The 17,376-nt window shown below is 43.0% G+C and overlaps 1 protein-coding gene across 12 annotated transcripts in view; it reads left to right on the forward strand.

Moving 5' to 3' along the window:
• The window catches only part of CADPS (calcium dependent secretion activator), a 336,635-nt gene that overhangs the window by 104,771 nt on the left and 214,488 nt on the right, over positions 1-17,376 (forward strand). For all 12 annotated transcript variants that reach the window (XM_081852319.1, XM_081852323.1, XM_081852328.1 and 9 more), the window contains exon 4: positions 11,525-11,605. In XM_081852319.1, the coding sequence (XP_081708445.1) occupies positions 11,525-11,605 (81 nt within the window). The remainder of the gene's footprint in view (positions 1-11,524; positions 11,606-17,376) is intronic.

Below are 17,376 nucleotides of genomic sequence, written 5' to 3' on the forward strand. Positions count from 1 at the left end.
GATATAATTTTTATTAATTTTTCTCTTATACAATTTAAAATACAGTGGTACCTCAGGTTACAGACGCTTCAGGTTACAGACGCTTCAGGTTACAGACTCCAGTAACCCAGAAATAGTATCTTGGGTTAAGAACTTTGCTTCGGAAGGAGAACAGAAATCGTGCAGCAGTGGCGTGGCAGCAGCAGGAGTCCCCATTACCTGAAGTGGTACCTCAGGTTAAGAACAGTTTCAGGTTAAGAACAGTTTCAGGTTAAGAACAGACCTCCAGAATGAATTAAGTTCTTAACCCGAGGTACCACTATAATCATTTAAACATCCTTAAAATATCAGTGACTTCCCTTCTTCTCTTTCCATGGTTCATTTTCCATATCTTAAATCCCTGAATATTTTACATAAAGTAAACCATGCAGTATTCCATTATTACATCCATCAAAACTTCCAGGCTTCCTCAACCTCGGCCCTCCAGATGTTTTTGAGACTACAGTTCCCATCATCCCTGACCACTGGTCCTGCTAGCTAGGGATCATGGGAGTTGTAGGCCAAAAACGTCTGGAGGGCTGAGGTTGAGGAAGCAGCCTGTCCCTGACTATTCAGGGCTTTAAAGATAAAAAAAAATGCCGACAAATGAAGATGACATATTATTGCAGCTTCATGAGCTGATCTGCAAACTTCATGAGCTGATCTGCAAACTTTTGCACCAAAAACGTCTGGAGGGCTGAGGTTGAGGAAGCAGCCTGTCCCTGACTATTCAGGGCTTTAAAGATAAAAAAAAATGCCGACAAATGAAGATGACATATTATTGCAGCTTCATGAGCTGATCTGCAAACTTTTGCACCAAGTGGAGATTCCAAACAGTTTTCAATTTCTGTTTCCTAATTTCAGAGCTAGAGGCACCTTTGGGAAGGCAAGAACCCAAAGGTGTGGCTGAGTAGGGGGCAGCCCTGATCATTCTCACACTGCCTGGCTTCCTCCTCAGTTGCATACGGATTCCCTATTATATAAACTAGCAGTGCTTTACTCTGATCCAGACTGCATCCCAACCCTAAGTAATGCAAGTCATGAAAATTTTGCTTTAACCATAACATGGGTTTTATGGCTTGAGAGATTATTTTGACTTGATATTACAAGTGGCTGCCTAATAACTCCTGTCCAGAGACCATAAATTCCTAGTAAAACCTTGCTAATCATTAATAACGATCTGTGCCTGGTAAGAATGAATTCCATGGAGAACAAGGAAGAGGGTTCTAGGGAAGAATATCACCAAACCAGAACACTGGTCAGCCGCGAGAGAGAAAATCCAATCTGAGTCAAATAAAAGGTTCACCGCATGTCCAATAAATCCTTTTCAATAACATTAAGACTTGTACAGTAGGCTATCGGCAGAGATAAATTCAGTTAGATATGAATAATAAGCCAGCAAGCATCTCTCTTGATATCACAAAAGGACAGGACAGTCGCTGGTCACATATTAAAGAGGGAGACTAAGAAAAAATGGTCCTATAAAAAGAGAGTTCAAAGTAAAAGCTGGTGGTTAACCTTCGAAATCAATTTTAGCAATTGTGCTCTCGGAATGGCTCCAGGCTGTGCCATTTCTAGGATTTCATTTTTTTATATACATCATTGAATTGAAACAAATAAAGCAGAAATTCTCCCCCACCCCACCTCCAGATTCATTTGCAGCTCCCACTTAGTCTCCTAGCAATGCCAGACATTCAAAGGAGCACCCTGAGATGCTGTTCGCATATAACCTGCTTTTCTTTTTCTTTTATCATCATCATAATCACCATCACTTACATCCCACCACTCTGCCAGGTTGCTCAGGGTGGCATGCATGGCACGGTCTCCCATTTTAGAGTTAACTCTGTAAGGTGGGCTAACCCATGGTCACCAGCTGATCTTTAAGGCTGAGGGAAGTTTTAAGGACAGATCTCCCCAATCATAGTCTGGCAATCCAATCACTACATCACGCTGGCTATTCTATGCCTGTATTGAAGAAAGGAGGGCTCTCACTCCTTATGTCAAAAGTGGCAGCTGCTGCTTGGCAATGCTTCTTGTGATCTCATGCCTTCTTGTCATCCTTATAGATCCATCACTACTTATTTTATTTCTTTATTTTATTTATTATTATTCTTTGGTGATCACTTGTAGCTGAGTAAAATTGCCTTCCATAAACATGGTTTTAGCAGTGCATCTGTAAGTGACTGTGGAGGCCAGTTCTGGATCCACACGTCCTTCCACAGTGGGGACATAGGTTTCCAGGTGGGAGTTGATCATGGTGAGGGTTTGCCAAGTGTGCCGTCCTCTTAGCACGTTTCTCCCTTGCATCCTGAGTTTGAGTGACTTCAAAGTCCATGACACCTTTGGTAAAAACTCTTCTCCAATTAGAGCACTCACAGGCCAGTGTTTCCCATTTGTCTGTATTTATCTTAATTGTCTGTGTTTATACTACACTTTTTAAAGATTTGCCTTGAGACAGTCTTTGAACCTCTTTTGTTGACCACCAGCATTACGCTTTCCATTTTTAAGTTTGGAATAGAGTAGTTGATTTGGAAGATGATAATCAGGCTTCCGCACAACATGACCAGTCCAACGAAGTTGATGTTGAAGAATCATTGCTTCAACACTGGTGGTCTTTGCTTCTTCCAGTACACTGGAATTAGTTCGCCTGTCTTCCCAAGTGATGTCTCCCAAAACTTTTTGGAGACACCGTTGATGGAATCTTTCGAGGAGTTGGAGATGGCGTTTATAAGTGGTCCATGTTTCACAGGCATATAGTATTGCATTTCTATCCCACCTTTCTTCCAAGCTGCTCAAGGTGGCAGCCCATAGTTCTCTTCCTCCCCATTTTATCCTCACAACAACCCTGAGAAGTAGCTTAGGCTGAGAGTGAGTGACTGGCCTAACATCAACCATTGAGCTTCATGGTTGAGTGGGGATTTGAACCCTGGTCTTCTAGGTTCCTAGTCCAGCACTCTAACCACTGGATTCTACTTAGGAAGACCTGCCTAGACCCAGAACTGTTTAACAATCACCCAGTAGTGAATATCCCCTTTAGTCGTAAGGCACTCAATATGGTAGTGGCAACCAGACTTCAAGCATGCTTGGAGGAAACTGATTATGTGGGTCCAATTCAGTCTGGTTTCAAGCCCAGTCATGACACTGAAACTACCTTGATTGCACTGGCTGATGACATTTGGGAGAGAGAGATGTGGCGAGTGCAACTTCACTCGTCGTCTTTGACCTCCCCGTGGCATTTGATACTTTTCCTTCTGGAAGGTGGAAGGTTGGGGGCACCATATTACAGTGGTTCCACTTCTACGTCCAAGGTAATTTCCAGAAAGTTATCATGGGGGACTATTGCTCAGCATCGTGGGAGTTGTCCTCTGCTGCCTGGCCATGTTCCATTGTGTCGGCCATATCCAACAAATATATAATAATAAATAAATACTTCCTCTGATAAGGTGGGTTTGGGATCCATTCTCAGAGCCTCAGTCTCAAATTACTTTCTTGTAATCTGGCTGTCACTAATTTTGGTTGGGATTCCATCACAAACCATCAGATTAAATAGTTTGTTGGAAGGTCTTGTGCAGAAAATCCACTTCCCCCAAAGAGTGGCTTTTAGCAATAAGGAAGGTGACAAGAAAATGCACTGGAAACGGTGAGATAGCACTTGTTTTCACACAACATCTTCTTTAACTTCCCTGGAAACAAATCGGAATGAATGCCCAGAAAACAGTTTGTTTGGAAGTGCCCTTGGATCTAGGAGTTTTGCAGTAGTAGTAGTAGTAGTAGTAGTATTTTTACTTTATTTTTTATGGGGGGGATACAAACTGAACATAAAACCCCTTTTCCCCAACACAAAGGCATAGTTCAGGTGTAAACATTAATAGTAAATGTCATACAAGCACTGAAGTGGAGAGAGATTGAAAGTATTAATTTTTAGAAATGACTTTAAGAAATTCATTCTGAAAGAGAAAATATGGGGTAAAAGGTTTCCCTCGTAAGTGAGAAAGGGCATTCTCCTGTTCCGAGGCTGTTTTAAAATAATAACAACGGGTAAGGGCTTTTAAACAATGAGCTATGCGATATTTTAAAATGCTGTATGTTTCACTTTGCCCTCTCCTGCCATCAACGCTTTTGTGATCAAGGCACTGATATTAAGCAGAGACTTATCTTTCTTTTTGCAGTGGTTCAGTGAATTGTCATTATGCTTAAGCATGATACAGGTTAGGACATTCAAAGATACCATCTGCAGTGATAATTATCAGGGCACATCTTAACATGTGAATTTCTCTGCAGTGTCAAACCCAGGCTGAAAGCCAAACAATTTGCTTTCAGCTGCTTCATTTGACTTATCTGCTGTACTGGGGTTTTTTAACCCATTGTTAAAAACCTCAGTTAATACAGGTAAGATATGAAAATAAAGAGCCCATCCTATTTCCAATTCAAGCAATGCAGTTTAATAGTACAGAGGTTTAGTCCTGTTCTTCTTCTGGTTTGGGGATGATAGCTTAATAGATATTATAACTGATGGGAGATACTTTTCTACAGTATCTCCTGAAGGAGCGTCTCCACCCCATTGTTCTGCCTGGACACTGAAGTCCAGCGCTGAGGGCCTTCTGTCGGTTCCCTCACTGCGAGACGCCAAGTTACAGGGAACCAGGCAGAGCGCCTTCTCGGTGGTGGCACCTGCCCTGTGGAACGCCCTCCCACCAGATGTCAAAGAGAAGAACAACTACCAGACTTTTAGAAGACATCTGAAGGCAGCTCTGCTTAGGGAAGCTTTTAATGTTTAATAGGCCACTGTATTTTAATATTTTGTTGGAAGCCGCCCAGAGTGGCGGGGGAAACCCAGCCAGATGGGCGGGGTATAAATAAATTATTATTATTATTATTATTATTATTATTATTATTATTATTATTAGGATACTGTCCTGTAAGTACAGTTAGACAGATCCACACACACACACATTCATACACAAATACCTTCTAAATGCCTTCTAAATGCCTGTGCTGTCTCAAGTGTTTGAGATACAGGAAGGTTACAAATATGAATGAATGAATGAATACATAGTTTTCCTACAGCAAATGAACAAAACACCCTCCAAGTAAACAGAGTTGCAAGTACTATTCAGAAGTTGACACTTATTTGATTGCACGATGTCTAAAAAAATATATAGATTCCACAAGCAGAGCCAAATTTATTTATAGTAATAAAGCTGTTTTGCCCTTTGCTATTAGCATTCAGAAAAGGTGGACCAATTGCCTGAAGCTTTGGGAATATGTTTATTATATTACAGCCAGGCACAGGCCTGAAATCTCTGAACTGTGAAATAAGATTTCAGTAACGAAGGGAAGAAGCTCTGGCTCTTACCAAATTGTCTCCTCTTTCTCATAGCTTTTGCTTATTTTTGTACTTCAGGCTTTGATCGTTAAATAGATGAAAAAGGAGGATGCTTGCTGGTATAATAAAGAAAATTTAATAGTAACAGCAGGTTGCAGCCTCTTTGCCAGCACCAACAATGCACATCCATATGAGCGAATGACTTCATTTATTATAAATACTCAGCTTCTGCATAGCTATGTGGAAAATTATCTCTGTTGTGGAAAGCTTTACCTGCTGGTTTCTGCAGGTCAAGCTGTTGTTCAAGGCACAGGAAGAAGCCAGGCTGGGGTGGAGTAAGGTTTCTGGTCAGGTGACAATCCTAATGAAATCGGGTCTGGTGAATGATTTTTTGCATAGGAGTATTAATACTTACCATAGAGACCAAGTTCTCAATGTCAGGGACTGGATGGACACAGTGGAGTGGTGGGAGGCACCAGCTGAGGAACCTCCAGGGGAACAAGGCTCAGAGCCAGGGGACTGGAGGTGGGACAACAATGAGTGGTCAGAGGGAGAAGATTGGGGAGGGAGGTGTTGGAAGCTGAAGATGCAACAGGGTTTAGTGACCATGAAGAAGGTGGGGTGGGGAACAGTCCAGAATCAGAGGCAGAAGTTGATTTAGGAGGGAGGCCAAGAGGCAGAGATGAGTCCATCTGGTGAAGAGGTTCATATATCTCCCTCTCCTGCTGCGACTTGCTCCCCTCCTCCCTGGTCTCCCAGAACCAGGAGAGGCATGAAAAGGACAGAGAAGTTAGCTTCACCCAGATGCAGTCTCAGATTGGTTGGGGAAAATCCTGGAGTCGAGGGGACTTAGGCAGCTGTACCTTCAGTCTCAGCAGCTGCTTCATGGGGGCAAGACCTACTGGAGGTTACTTGCTGTGCTCATAAGGCCTGACATTTTCTGCTAATAAAGAGTTAACTCCAACATGCACAGTGTGATTTACTGTTGGTTCGCTCCTGTCGTCTATATGGCAGGGATGGGGAACCAGTGGTCCTCCAGGTGTTCTTGGGCTCCAGCTATCATCAGGCCTAGCCAGCATGGCCAGTGGCCAAGGATGAAGAAAGCAAGAGTTGATACCATTTGTTTTCCTATCCTTGCTACACAGTGTTGCATTGATTATAGAATCACAGAACTGGAAGGGATCCTGGGGATCATCTAGTCCAACCCCCTGCAATGCAGGAATATGCAGCTGTCCTTTATGGGGATCAAGCTTGCAAACTTGGCATTATCATCACCAGGCTCTAACCAACTGAGCTATCCAGATGAATAGTACCTGGAGCTAGACAATTTGGCTCTTGAGGCAGAAAATCACACAAGCGCCCATCTCTCCTTCCCTGACAGTCAATATTCAATAATAATAAATATAATAAATAATTTTTCACCCTTCCATGATACACAAATGGGCTGCCTGAGGTGGCTGCCTCACTCTGCCGAATGGTAAGATCGGCCCTGCCAACTGAGGTTAAAATAAGCCTTGCCAAATAAACACGTTCATTGCTTGTTAATCAAGCTGGTAGCCATTAAAACCAATTAAAACTTGCATCCACACTGGATATAGTAATATGTACAGTATAATATAATTGCCCATCCTCAATATGGCCATAATACCATAATTCCAAGATAAGAAATATGTTCAGTGTGTGCCTGCAAGATAGAGATCTATTTTCTTTTCTTTCTGTCCCTAATGCTGTTATCTGCCTCAGGCTCTTAGACAGGGCAGGCTGCATATTCCTGCCATCAAATCTAGCCAAATATAGTGATGCAGCTGAAATTTGAGATTAGTTTGTAAGTCAAATCTAATATGTCTGTAATTCTCATTGCATAAAGAGGCCTGACTTCAATCCAATAAACTTTAATATTTCCATCGCTAAAGCTCAGATGGATTGTAAGTTCATTTATATGGTGTGGGCCTGTGTGGTCAGCATAATGGGGGCACAAACTGCAAAGGAGGGGACCCCTGGAAATTATGCAAAAAAAGCATAAAGTATCAGAGGTAGCCAACGTAATCGACAGAAATAACAATATAAGACAACCTCTCAGGTGGGTACCATTGCTATTTTGGGGAGAACAAGGGAGGCATTCATGGTGAGTTCCGGCACCTCTTTTTCTGGAAAAATAGCACTGACTACAATGATTGTACATAAAAGCACAAATGAAATAGGCACATACTGTGACATATGTGAAATAGAGGCACACAGCAGCCAAAGATAAACTGAAGCTTCATCTAGGAAGAGTTGCTTCCCATAATTTGACAGCCCTGTGGCACTTTCTATTGACTTTATCCCATTGACCTGATCTGTGGTTTCTGTATGATGTGCGGGCAGCCACCTTTTTTTATGCACAGCTCCTGGAAACAACATTACGTGACCACAAAGCACCACTTCCAGTGACATTTCTGACCTGGTTTTGAAAGCTTTGCGGCAAGACAAGCTTCTGTCTCAGAGAGGCTCTTACCTTTTTTTTAAAAAAAAGGAAAATATAGAAGAAAATGTTTTAGAGCTCTTTTACAGTAAATTTAACTACAAACATACTTCAGAATCTCATAATAATGGAGAACTTTTGACCTCAGCAATTCTTAACATTAAATTTATAACTTGGTCATAATTCGCATAATTGTGAATTATGGTGGGATCAGTTCACCCACCAAATCTAGGCAAGTTTGCTGCAGATTTGGGACGGGAGAGAGAGAGAGAGACTAACCTTGTTGTACTAAGCTTCATTTCCTTGACGTCTTTTCCTGAGTCATCTAGACTTAATGTGAGAACTGCACTGCCTGCTGAGGTTCTGAAAGCAGCTACAGTGTCTGGGCTTTGTTTTCTGATAGAAAACAAATCTGGTGGGAACATGTGTCTCATAGGCCATGTATATGGATCTTGAATCAGAGGTGACACTATTCTGAAAAGTAGCCCTAATGTTGTTTTGGAACGTGCTTCCAGGCCATTAGTTCAAGACACGGATGTAATCCTTGAGATGCCATAAAAAGTGTGTCAGTGCTTGATGTCCTGCTTTCCTTCAGAAGCTGAAATGTCATTGCCAGCAGCTGTTGGAGATGTCCTTGCAAACCTGAGAGCAGTGTCCCTGTGGTCCACTAAATCACGGAGGGCCAAGGCATCTGTTGTCTGAGCACTGACCTGAGGATGCTACTTTGGAACTAACATCACCATAGAAATGATTGGCCCTCGTTTTGTGGAGATTGTTCTTTGAAAATGCCTGCAAAATGAAAGGTGCTGCGGTAGTAAGGAAAGCAAGAGGACATATTTCAAGCAAAACAGCGCCCTTCCCTTCCAAATATAGCCTGCAAGTTTATTTTTGGCAGTGCAGTTAACCTCAATTAAAAGAGCTCAGAATAACAAGCTTTTGAATTACCAAAGAAAGCACCATGACTGTAGGATTATCCTTCACTTAACTGAAATACGGAGGCAGTAGACAGCAATATGTGTTTTCAATGCGGTAGATAGGAATGTCTATGTAGTGCATTCTTACACAGGGCACAATAGTGCAGTGACAGAGGGGGGTTGCTACTTCTGCTAAACAAGGACCTGATTGCAGCTCTCACTGAAAGCAGAATAGGCCCCTTCCCACATTTGAACATCCTTAGCATTGGAATGAGACGTTTTCCAGGAGCAGCCAGGAACCCGCCCATGCGTGCAGAAACGCGACCTGAGTTTACGAATACAGTTTACCGCACACCTGCCTGTGCGCTTGTGTAAAGAAGCAGCTGGTGCAGCTTGCAGGTTCAGCAATGCGATGATGGATAGATGGCACAGTCTAATACATTCAGGGAACTATAACCTAAGCGCTCATGTCTAGTCAGATTGGGAATTGAAACCGTAATGGTTCCTGCGGCTGTAACTTTCCAGACTGCACTGCACTGCACCAAGCAAGCAAGCGCTTGCTGTATGGAGCAATTTGTCTCCCGAGAAGGATAAAATATAGGGTGGTATTTACAGCAACCCCAAGCCGGCTTATAAAAGTGTTTTATGGAGACCTGTCACCAAAGATAGTGCTACTGTACACAAAGCGCTCCGGGAGATTTCTTTCTTTCCCCCCCCCCCATCTCTCTTCCTCTCCCATAGCTAGAAGGGATCACTGAGAGCTTCGGCATTTGCAAAGTCTGAGGGGAGAGGAGGTGAACTGATCAATAATTAAGATAAAATACATGGAAGGCTTCTGGCAATGATAGGCTGAGAATACTCTACTACGGTGTAAGCCCAGCTGAACTCAGTGGGACTTACTTCTGGGCAAGCATGTGTAGGACTAAGCTGAAAGTTACATGGAAAAGTGGTGCATTCTTGCTGCAGTCAGTAGGTGATATAATAATAAGAAGCTTGCACAGAGTGGGAAAGGAGGGGTCTCAAAAGGAACATCATGACTGAACTTTTAGAAAGTAGACATTATCAGCTTTCCGTGCCTTTAATAAAAATGTTTGTGGGGGTGTGCATTTAAGCAATGATGTCCTTTCAGCAGTCAAGCTTTCTTTCTCTATATAAAAGGCATAACTGGCATTTGATAGTGAAGAATGGCAGCAGCTGTCTTGCGAAAGTAAAATAAGGCATCAGCTCTTCTCGCAGAAGCAAAAAACGATGTTAATGGTAATAATCTGTTGGGATGGTTAGCATGCACACACACACACACACACACACACACACACATAAACATAACATGGTTATAATTTGGATATTTCTAGGCAAGGCACAGAGCAGTTCATGCAGTCAAAGGTGAAAAGCTGGGCATCCCTGTACCTAGTAAGCAAATGAGTTTGGAGCCTCACTTGAGAGTATTTTTAATTAAGGTTCCTCTTAGGAGCAGGACATAGAACAATCCCAGTAAAATAAATGGAGGTGGTATTGCGGGGCAGGTGGGGTGAAAAATGAGTGCAAAATGAAATAAAAAGTGGTTTTTAGTCAGTATCTCTTTTTTATTATTAAAGTTTTCTTGGTTTACAAAGGTATGCGCAATGTCTCTTTTTCAAGTTACATTTTCCATAGGTCAGTCACATTTCTTGAGACATTAGGGTTACCTTAGGAAGAAAAGGGGGGAAGAGGTGGAGGGGGCCGTGGTGGGTGGGGATGGGATGGGGTCGGGAGGCGATGTTTCTATTTTACTTAATGTACGTGTGGGGTTTTGTGTCAGCGTTACTTGTGCGGGTTCTCTTTACTATTCACTTGTGTTCCTTTGGTGGTGAGAGAAGTTGAACAAAAAGAAGACGACGACAAAAACAACACATAATGGCATTTATGAAGGAAGACATTTTGGGGAGATGGTACAACTCCTTGGAGTTTCTGACACTAGATGCCTTTCTCTTTACACTTAAATATTGCAGGAAAGAGTAAACGCAGCTATTTGTAAGACACAGAGGGATAAAGCTGTGTGTCTGATAGATTGTGCAACAGGCTGCAAATGAGTACGCAGCATCAATAGTAGTGCAGAAAACTTTGAAAAGTGCTATGTCTATATTTTATTTATGCTTGCTTCACATCTCCTGGCATCTTACAAAGCAGATGGATAGATGGTAGGTAGATGATAGATAGATAGATAGATAGATAGATAGATAGATAGAGATAATAGATGATATAGATTAGATAGATAGATGATAGATGATAGATAGATAGATGATAGATAGATGATAGATAGATAGATGATAGATAGATAGATAGATAGATAGATAGATAGATAGATAGATAGATACCGTATTGTTCGCTCTATAAGACGCACCAGACCATAAGATGCACCTAGTTTTTGGAGGAGGAAAACAAGTAAAAAAATATTCTGAGTCTCAGAAGCCAGAACAGCAAGAGGGATCGCTGCGCAGTGGAAGCAGCAATCCCTCTTGCTGTTCTGGCTTCTGGGATAGCTGCACAGCCTGCATTCACTCCATAAGATGCACACACATTTCCCCTTACTTTTTAGGAGGGAAAAAGTGAGTCTTATAGAGCAAAAAGTATGTTAGATAGATGATAGAAAGATAGGCAGATAGGCAGGCAGGCAGGCTGGCAAACAGACAGACAGACAGATAGATAGACAGATAGACAGACAGACAGACGGGCATGCTGTAATACTGTTTCTTCCATCACTGACTGCTTTTCCCCCTTTCATTATTGCTATAACAGTATTAATTATTTTGTTTTCTTTTTGTGCAGCTGGACAATCCAGACGAACAAGCCGCACAAATTAGGCGGGAGCTTGACGGACGTCTCCAAATGGCAGATCAGATCGCCAAGGTAACAACAACCCCAACAAAGGCTGCCACTGGAAGATGCTGGGGATTGAGTCTGCAAAGCCTGCAAAGCCTAGACTCTGATACTGAGCTGGGACCCGTCCCCCAGGGCACTGCCAAATCCTGAGCTGCTGAGCCAGTTTGGGGGAGGATGAGGAAAACCCTGTACGGTATGGTAGGGAGGGCTCACCAGCTGCTGTGTCACATCACTCTTCTGGGAGAGAGAAAAATCGGAATCTGCGTCCCAGCCTCCCCATCTGCAAGAACAAATATGATGTAGTGTTTTCCTTACAAGCCCAGATATATCCTTAGTGCTTTTGACAGCCCATGAAGCTAAATATATTACCAATTCCAAGCCCCTCCAGTTCATTACTGAGAAGCGCAGATGCACAACAAGTCCCTCCAGAGTAAACCACAAATCCCTGTAGGATAAATGCCTTGCTCATTGTTTACGTACCAGCATTTGCCGGGCTTCTTTGAGGAATCTCAGAAGATGGGGCTTTTCCAGGGCGATTTCTCAGCAAACAATCATGAGGCACCCAACTGAGCTTGTGTATTATGAATGGCTGTTGTGCTTCATTGTTTACCGCCAGCATTTTGGAGGAACACCATTCGCTTCCCCTGTTTGCCCTTGCATTGTGCATTCTGCTTTTCAAAGTCATTATCACAGCAGGCAGGAATTCCAAAAAAAATATATTAAAGGCCACTTTAAAGATATGGACAAATGAGGTAGACCAAAGTGGATGCTTGCAAAAATTAACAGCGGAAACCATATATTCATTCTTTCTCCACCCCTGCTTAAAGTGGAAGGTTTGCCCTCTTTCTCCTTGAGTACATTATTACTCCATATTTATTAAGAAACTGCATAATACCCAAAAGGAGGTTAAATCCTAATTTTGCCTCCTTTTGGGAACACACTGGTGGTAATTTGGTTTGTTTATCTTACTGTTTAACCATACTTTTATATTAATATTAATAAGATAACAGGGAAAAAATATGCACATTAATTAATCTTTATAAACAGGAATACAATGTGGGCTTTCTGAAAGAAGTGCTGACAAAATATAATTAGATACAAGTTGTCACCTAAGTCAGGGACCTTTCCAATCCTGCAACTCTTCAGAACAATGAATGCTCAACTCCCAGGTTGAAGGTACTTGAAATGTCCCTTTGTCTCAGGCTAGGAGCATCATGACATGACATATGTCATGGGCTTGGATGTGAGAACCTCAAGTTCAAATTTCACAGGCTGACCTTGGGCAAATCATTATCAGTTTCACTGTTAAGCTTTTACTAGATATGGTTGTGGCTAAATTGATAAAAAGCAAAGGTTTCTGAAGCTTTGAACTTGGAATGGGAAGCTCCTTGTTAATTTGCCTGATAGAAAAGCTTTTTTTTTAATAGAAGGGTTTTTTGTTTTGTTTTTAATGCTAAAGCATTTTACTAAGCCTTGAATTCTGCCTCCAGTGAATGTTGGCAGAGTATATTTATCCAACTTGCTTAAAGGCATTTTCCTAAGAGAACTATAGCTCTATTTTTTATTGCCAGGAGCCCTTTTTATGAACATATTTTTTATGTCATTAGTGTCTTTTATGTCTTAAGTCAGAAGACATTTCTCAAAGATCATCTACAGAAGTTTGATCTTTAAAACCTGTTCCAGAACTGAACTTTGTTCGTGAAGCTGCTGATTGCTGAAACACACAGTACAAATCGTCAGAGGCAAAGACATGCTTGGAGAATGATACCCAAGTGATGCATTCAATCACACCAGCCTTCCCCAACCTGGTGCCCTTCAGATGGTGTCGGACTGTAAACTCCCATCATCTCTGGCCATTGGCCATGCTGGATGGGGCTGATGGGAACTGTACTCTGACAATATATGGAGGGCCGAGTCGCCACAAGGACTATGCATATGCACAGGGTGCGTTTATGAGATTTGAGTCCTAGCAAATTTGTGGGGTTCTAATGCTCACTCTGTTTGCTCAGGACAGAGCATATTTCAAAGAGCATGCTGTGTCTACTTCAGTAGATGTCACAGCACAGATGCCACACATGTGAATCGTGGCACTCTGCTACAGATTCTGCTTCCCCGCAGAGCATAACAGGTTACATTTTAGAGTTAACTGAAAGTAATTAGCTTGCAAGGATGGTTTGAGGTCAGCTTTTCTCACTGGGTATTTTGAATTCAGCTAGCTAGGTACTTCAGGAGAGCCAGTGCGGTGTAGTGGTTAGGAGCAGTGGACTCGTAATCTGGTTAACCAGGTTTGCGTCTCCGCTCCTGAAGATGCAGCTGTTGGGTGACCTTGGGCTAGTCATGCTTCTCTGAAGTCTCTCAGCCTCACTCACCTCACAGAGTGTTTGTTGTGGGGGAGGAAGGGAAAGGAGATTGTTACTCACTTTGAGACTCCTTAGGGTAATGATAAAGCGGGATATCAAATCCAAACTCCTCTCCTCCTCCTCTTCTTCTTCTTCATTGTTATGTCGGTAACTAGGATAACACTGGTATTTTGCCTCTTAATGCATGCATGTGTGCAATGGTAGAGGCCTGACTGGAAAGCTCAAAGCCCACCACCGCTACACGAGAGACGGATTGAAGAAAAGGAAATATGAATTGGCCCCGCTCCGTAGCTTAACCAGTCATGACTAGGAGTGGCTAGGAGCTAGATGGTCTATATATATATATAAAAGTGCTGACTTGTTGGCCAGCTTCCCTTTTGACTTTGTTTGGGGCTTCTCCAAAGTATGTAAAGACAATAAGCAGGCAAGGGAAGCATTGGCCCAGAGTGGCACCCATCTGAGAGGTGCCAGAACTGCTCTCTGGCTGGAAAAAAAGCACTGGTTGTGTCTATTATTTCAGTGTGTCTACTCTAAGAGAGGCTGCCATTGGATGCAACCAATAATAGCCAAAAGGAGAGAAGGAGAGCTTGACTCTTCCTGCTGCACGCACAGATAATGAACTGTGTTGATTAAATAGGAAGCCTCCCTGAATGGGATGTCCTCTGGTAGGCTATGTAGCAATTCTATATGTTAGGTTCTATATGTAGCACTGTTGATGAAATCCACAAAAGGGCTACAGGAGTCATAGGAACATAGGAAGCTGTTGTACGCCAAATCAGATTGATGGCCCATCTAAGTGTGACTGGCAATGGCTCTCCAGGGTTTAAGACAGGCACTTTCCCCTTGTCTATCTGGATATGGTGGAGATTAAACCACTGGCATGCAAGCTACTACTCAGCTACATTCTCTCCCCTGTGGTTTATCATGTTTCATTTAATCACAGAATGAAAGACCGTGCTGCCCAGAAAAGTGAAAGGGATGGATGGGTCACCAGATTTGAAATTCTCTGCTACTTGTTGCTAATGAAGAGCTCTCATAGCTGGACCTGATTTACTTGTTTGAGCAATGCTTACGAAAGTGCTTTACAAGGCTAATAAGCATCAAAGGTCTATTTAAAGAAGAAGGCTTGGGGACAATGATCTGATCATAAAACTTTTTAGCTGAAAGCAGATGAGTGTAATAGTTTGCTAGCCAGTGTTTCCTGCCTCAAAATGTCATAAAGGGACATGAATTCATATCAGCTGCTGAAAAGTTCCCAGAGATAAAGGACATTTGTTTGCTGAGCAGCCTTTTAATGAGAAACTCCTTCTGTGGCATTCCTGATATGGCACTTTCTCATGGTGCCCAATGGAAACATTTTGGTTACATGCTGCCCATTCTCTCTTCATTAAAGGGTAAATTCACTGGCAACAAGTAATGAATCTTCAGGCCCAGGGCAAGGATGCAAAAGTCAAATACTTATTAATATAAAGTGTGTTAATAACTCATGGCGAAAATTGGGCAGGACATAAAATGACATAGTTGTACAGGCTGAGAGGTGAGTGGAATGACTTGTGCAACTGGTTTCAATACATATTAATATGCTGACCAATTTGTAAACTCCATGCGATAACAGGATGCAGGTGGCGCTGTGGTCTAAATCACTGAGCCTCTTGGGCTGGCTGATCAGAAGGTTGGCGGTTCAAATCCACTCAACGGGGTGAGCTCCTGTTGCTCTGTCTCAGCTCCTGCCTACCTAGCAGTTTGAAAGCATGCCTGTGCAAGTAAATAAATAGGTACCACTATGGCGGGAAGGTAAACGGCATTTCCGTGTGCTCTGGTTTCCGTCATGGTGTTCCGTTGCACCAGAAGCGGTTTAGTCATGCTGGCCACATGACCCAGAAAGCTGTCTGTGGTGAAACGCCTGCTCCCTCAGCCTGAAAGCGAGATGAGCGCCACAACCCCGTAGTCGCCTTTGACTGCACTTACCCGTCCAGGGGTCCTTTACCATTTTTACCTTTACCGAGTGGCAGAGGCAGGAGCTCTTCATGAAGCATCTCAGAGAGCCCTTGTAGCCCAGCATTCCCCAACCAGGTGCCCCCCCCCAATGTTTTGGACTGCAGCTTCCACCACCCCTGACAATTGACCATGCTCACTGGGGCTCACAGAAGTTGAGTGGGGAAGGATGATGTAAGGGATGTTGGGATGCATCCAAGGAAACGGGGGCAATTTGCAAGCCCCCAGCTGGCCCCAGCCCACTGGCTGGCAAGCTGGGCAACCTCCAGTCCTTGGAGCAGCATCAGCGACCCCAGTTTCAGAAGCTGGAGGACGCTCTAATCAGCAGAGTAAACACTACGCAACAGAAGTGGCAGGAGAGGTTGTGTCAGCATATTTACAAGCAGTTTATTCAGCATACATCAGGACAAAAGGAAAAACATGTCTTCTCCCCTTCATGTCCAAGCAGGCAGGCATAAGCAACAGCTATACGCAAAATGGAAGTTCCCAGCAAGCTGTGCTGGAGTGTAAACAGACATGTGACACACAACAATCCACACACTGGTTCTTAAGGTGGAACGGAATATTCTAACAGGGGGGACATCAAATACTGCTCTTAGAGACTAGTTTCCTTGGAGCAACAGATTATACCCTCAAGACTGGAGCACCTGAAGCATCACTCCCTGTTCCTGTTGCTGCAGCAGCAGAGTCAATCCAGTGCCCTTGCTGGTGTGCCTACCCATCCCCAACCTCACAAACACCCTCCCTCACCCCATTAGTTGCACCAGCCTCTTCCCATTTGTAATGCAACATGAGTTAGTTCACACTACATCTGCCCAGGTGAAAAGGAGGACAGGGCTCTTGCTTCTCTAATAACAGGAGAGGAGAGGGGATTTCAGCACATGAAACTTGAATCTGCCCAAATTTCATCCTCTGGACAGGAGTTCTGTTCTCTTTCTCACCTGGCAGCCCTGGCTATGCCTTTAAATTGCATTGTTAGTGAGCAGGAACCAGCAAGCGGCTAGGAGAACAATGTTTAATAAGTGCACTTGATTGGTCAGCATATGCTTGCGGAAGAAATTGTTCACATCTCACGTTGGCCAAGCCATCTGCAAATTAAGCCATGGTTCAGAAGTTGAGGCGAACATATTGTCCTCACACAGCCCTGATTAATTCAACGAGTGGCAACTTCCGAGTTCAGTAGTTTTTCAGAAAATGCCCCTGTTTCTCAACCAGTAATTGTGGCCCTACTAAAGAGGACAGTAGTTATTTTATAGTAGAATAATCTCTCTTCAGCAGGCAGTAAGGTCTTGCCTACTTCTCCAAGGCAACCTCCAACCTAAGTAAACTTTCAACGTAACAAGCAGTAGACCTCATATGCTTGACAGAAACCTCTAGCATTCTGTAAATCTTTCAGCGAGCTACGCTAGAAATGTTTTGCTTTAGGTCACACAGATGCCAAGT

Source organism: Podarcis erhardii (genome assembly GCF_964252035.2).
Source record: "Podarcis erhardii genome assembly, chromosome: 2".
Lineage (NCBI taxonomy): Eukaryota > Metazoa > Chordata > Lepidosauria > Squamata > Lacertidae > Podarcis > Podarcis erhardii.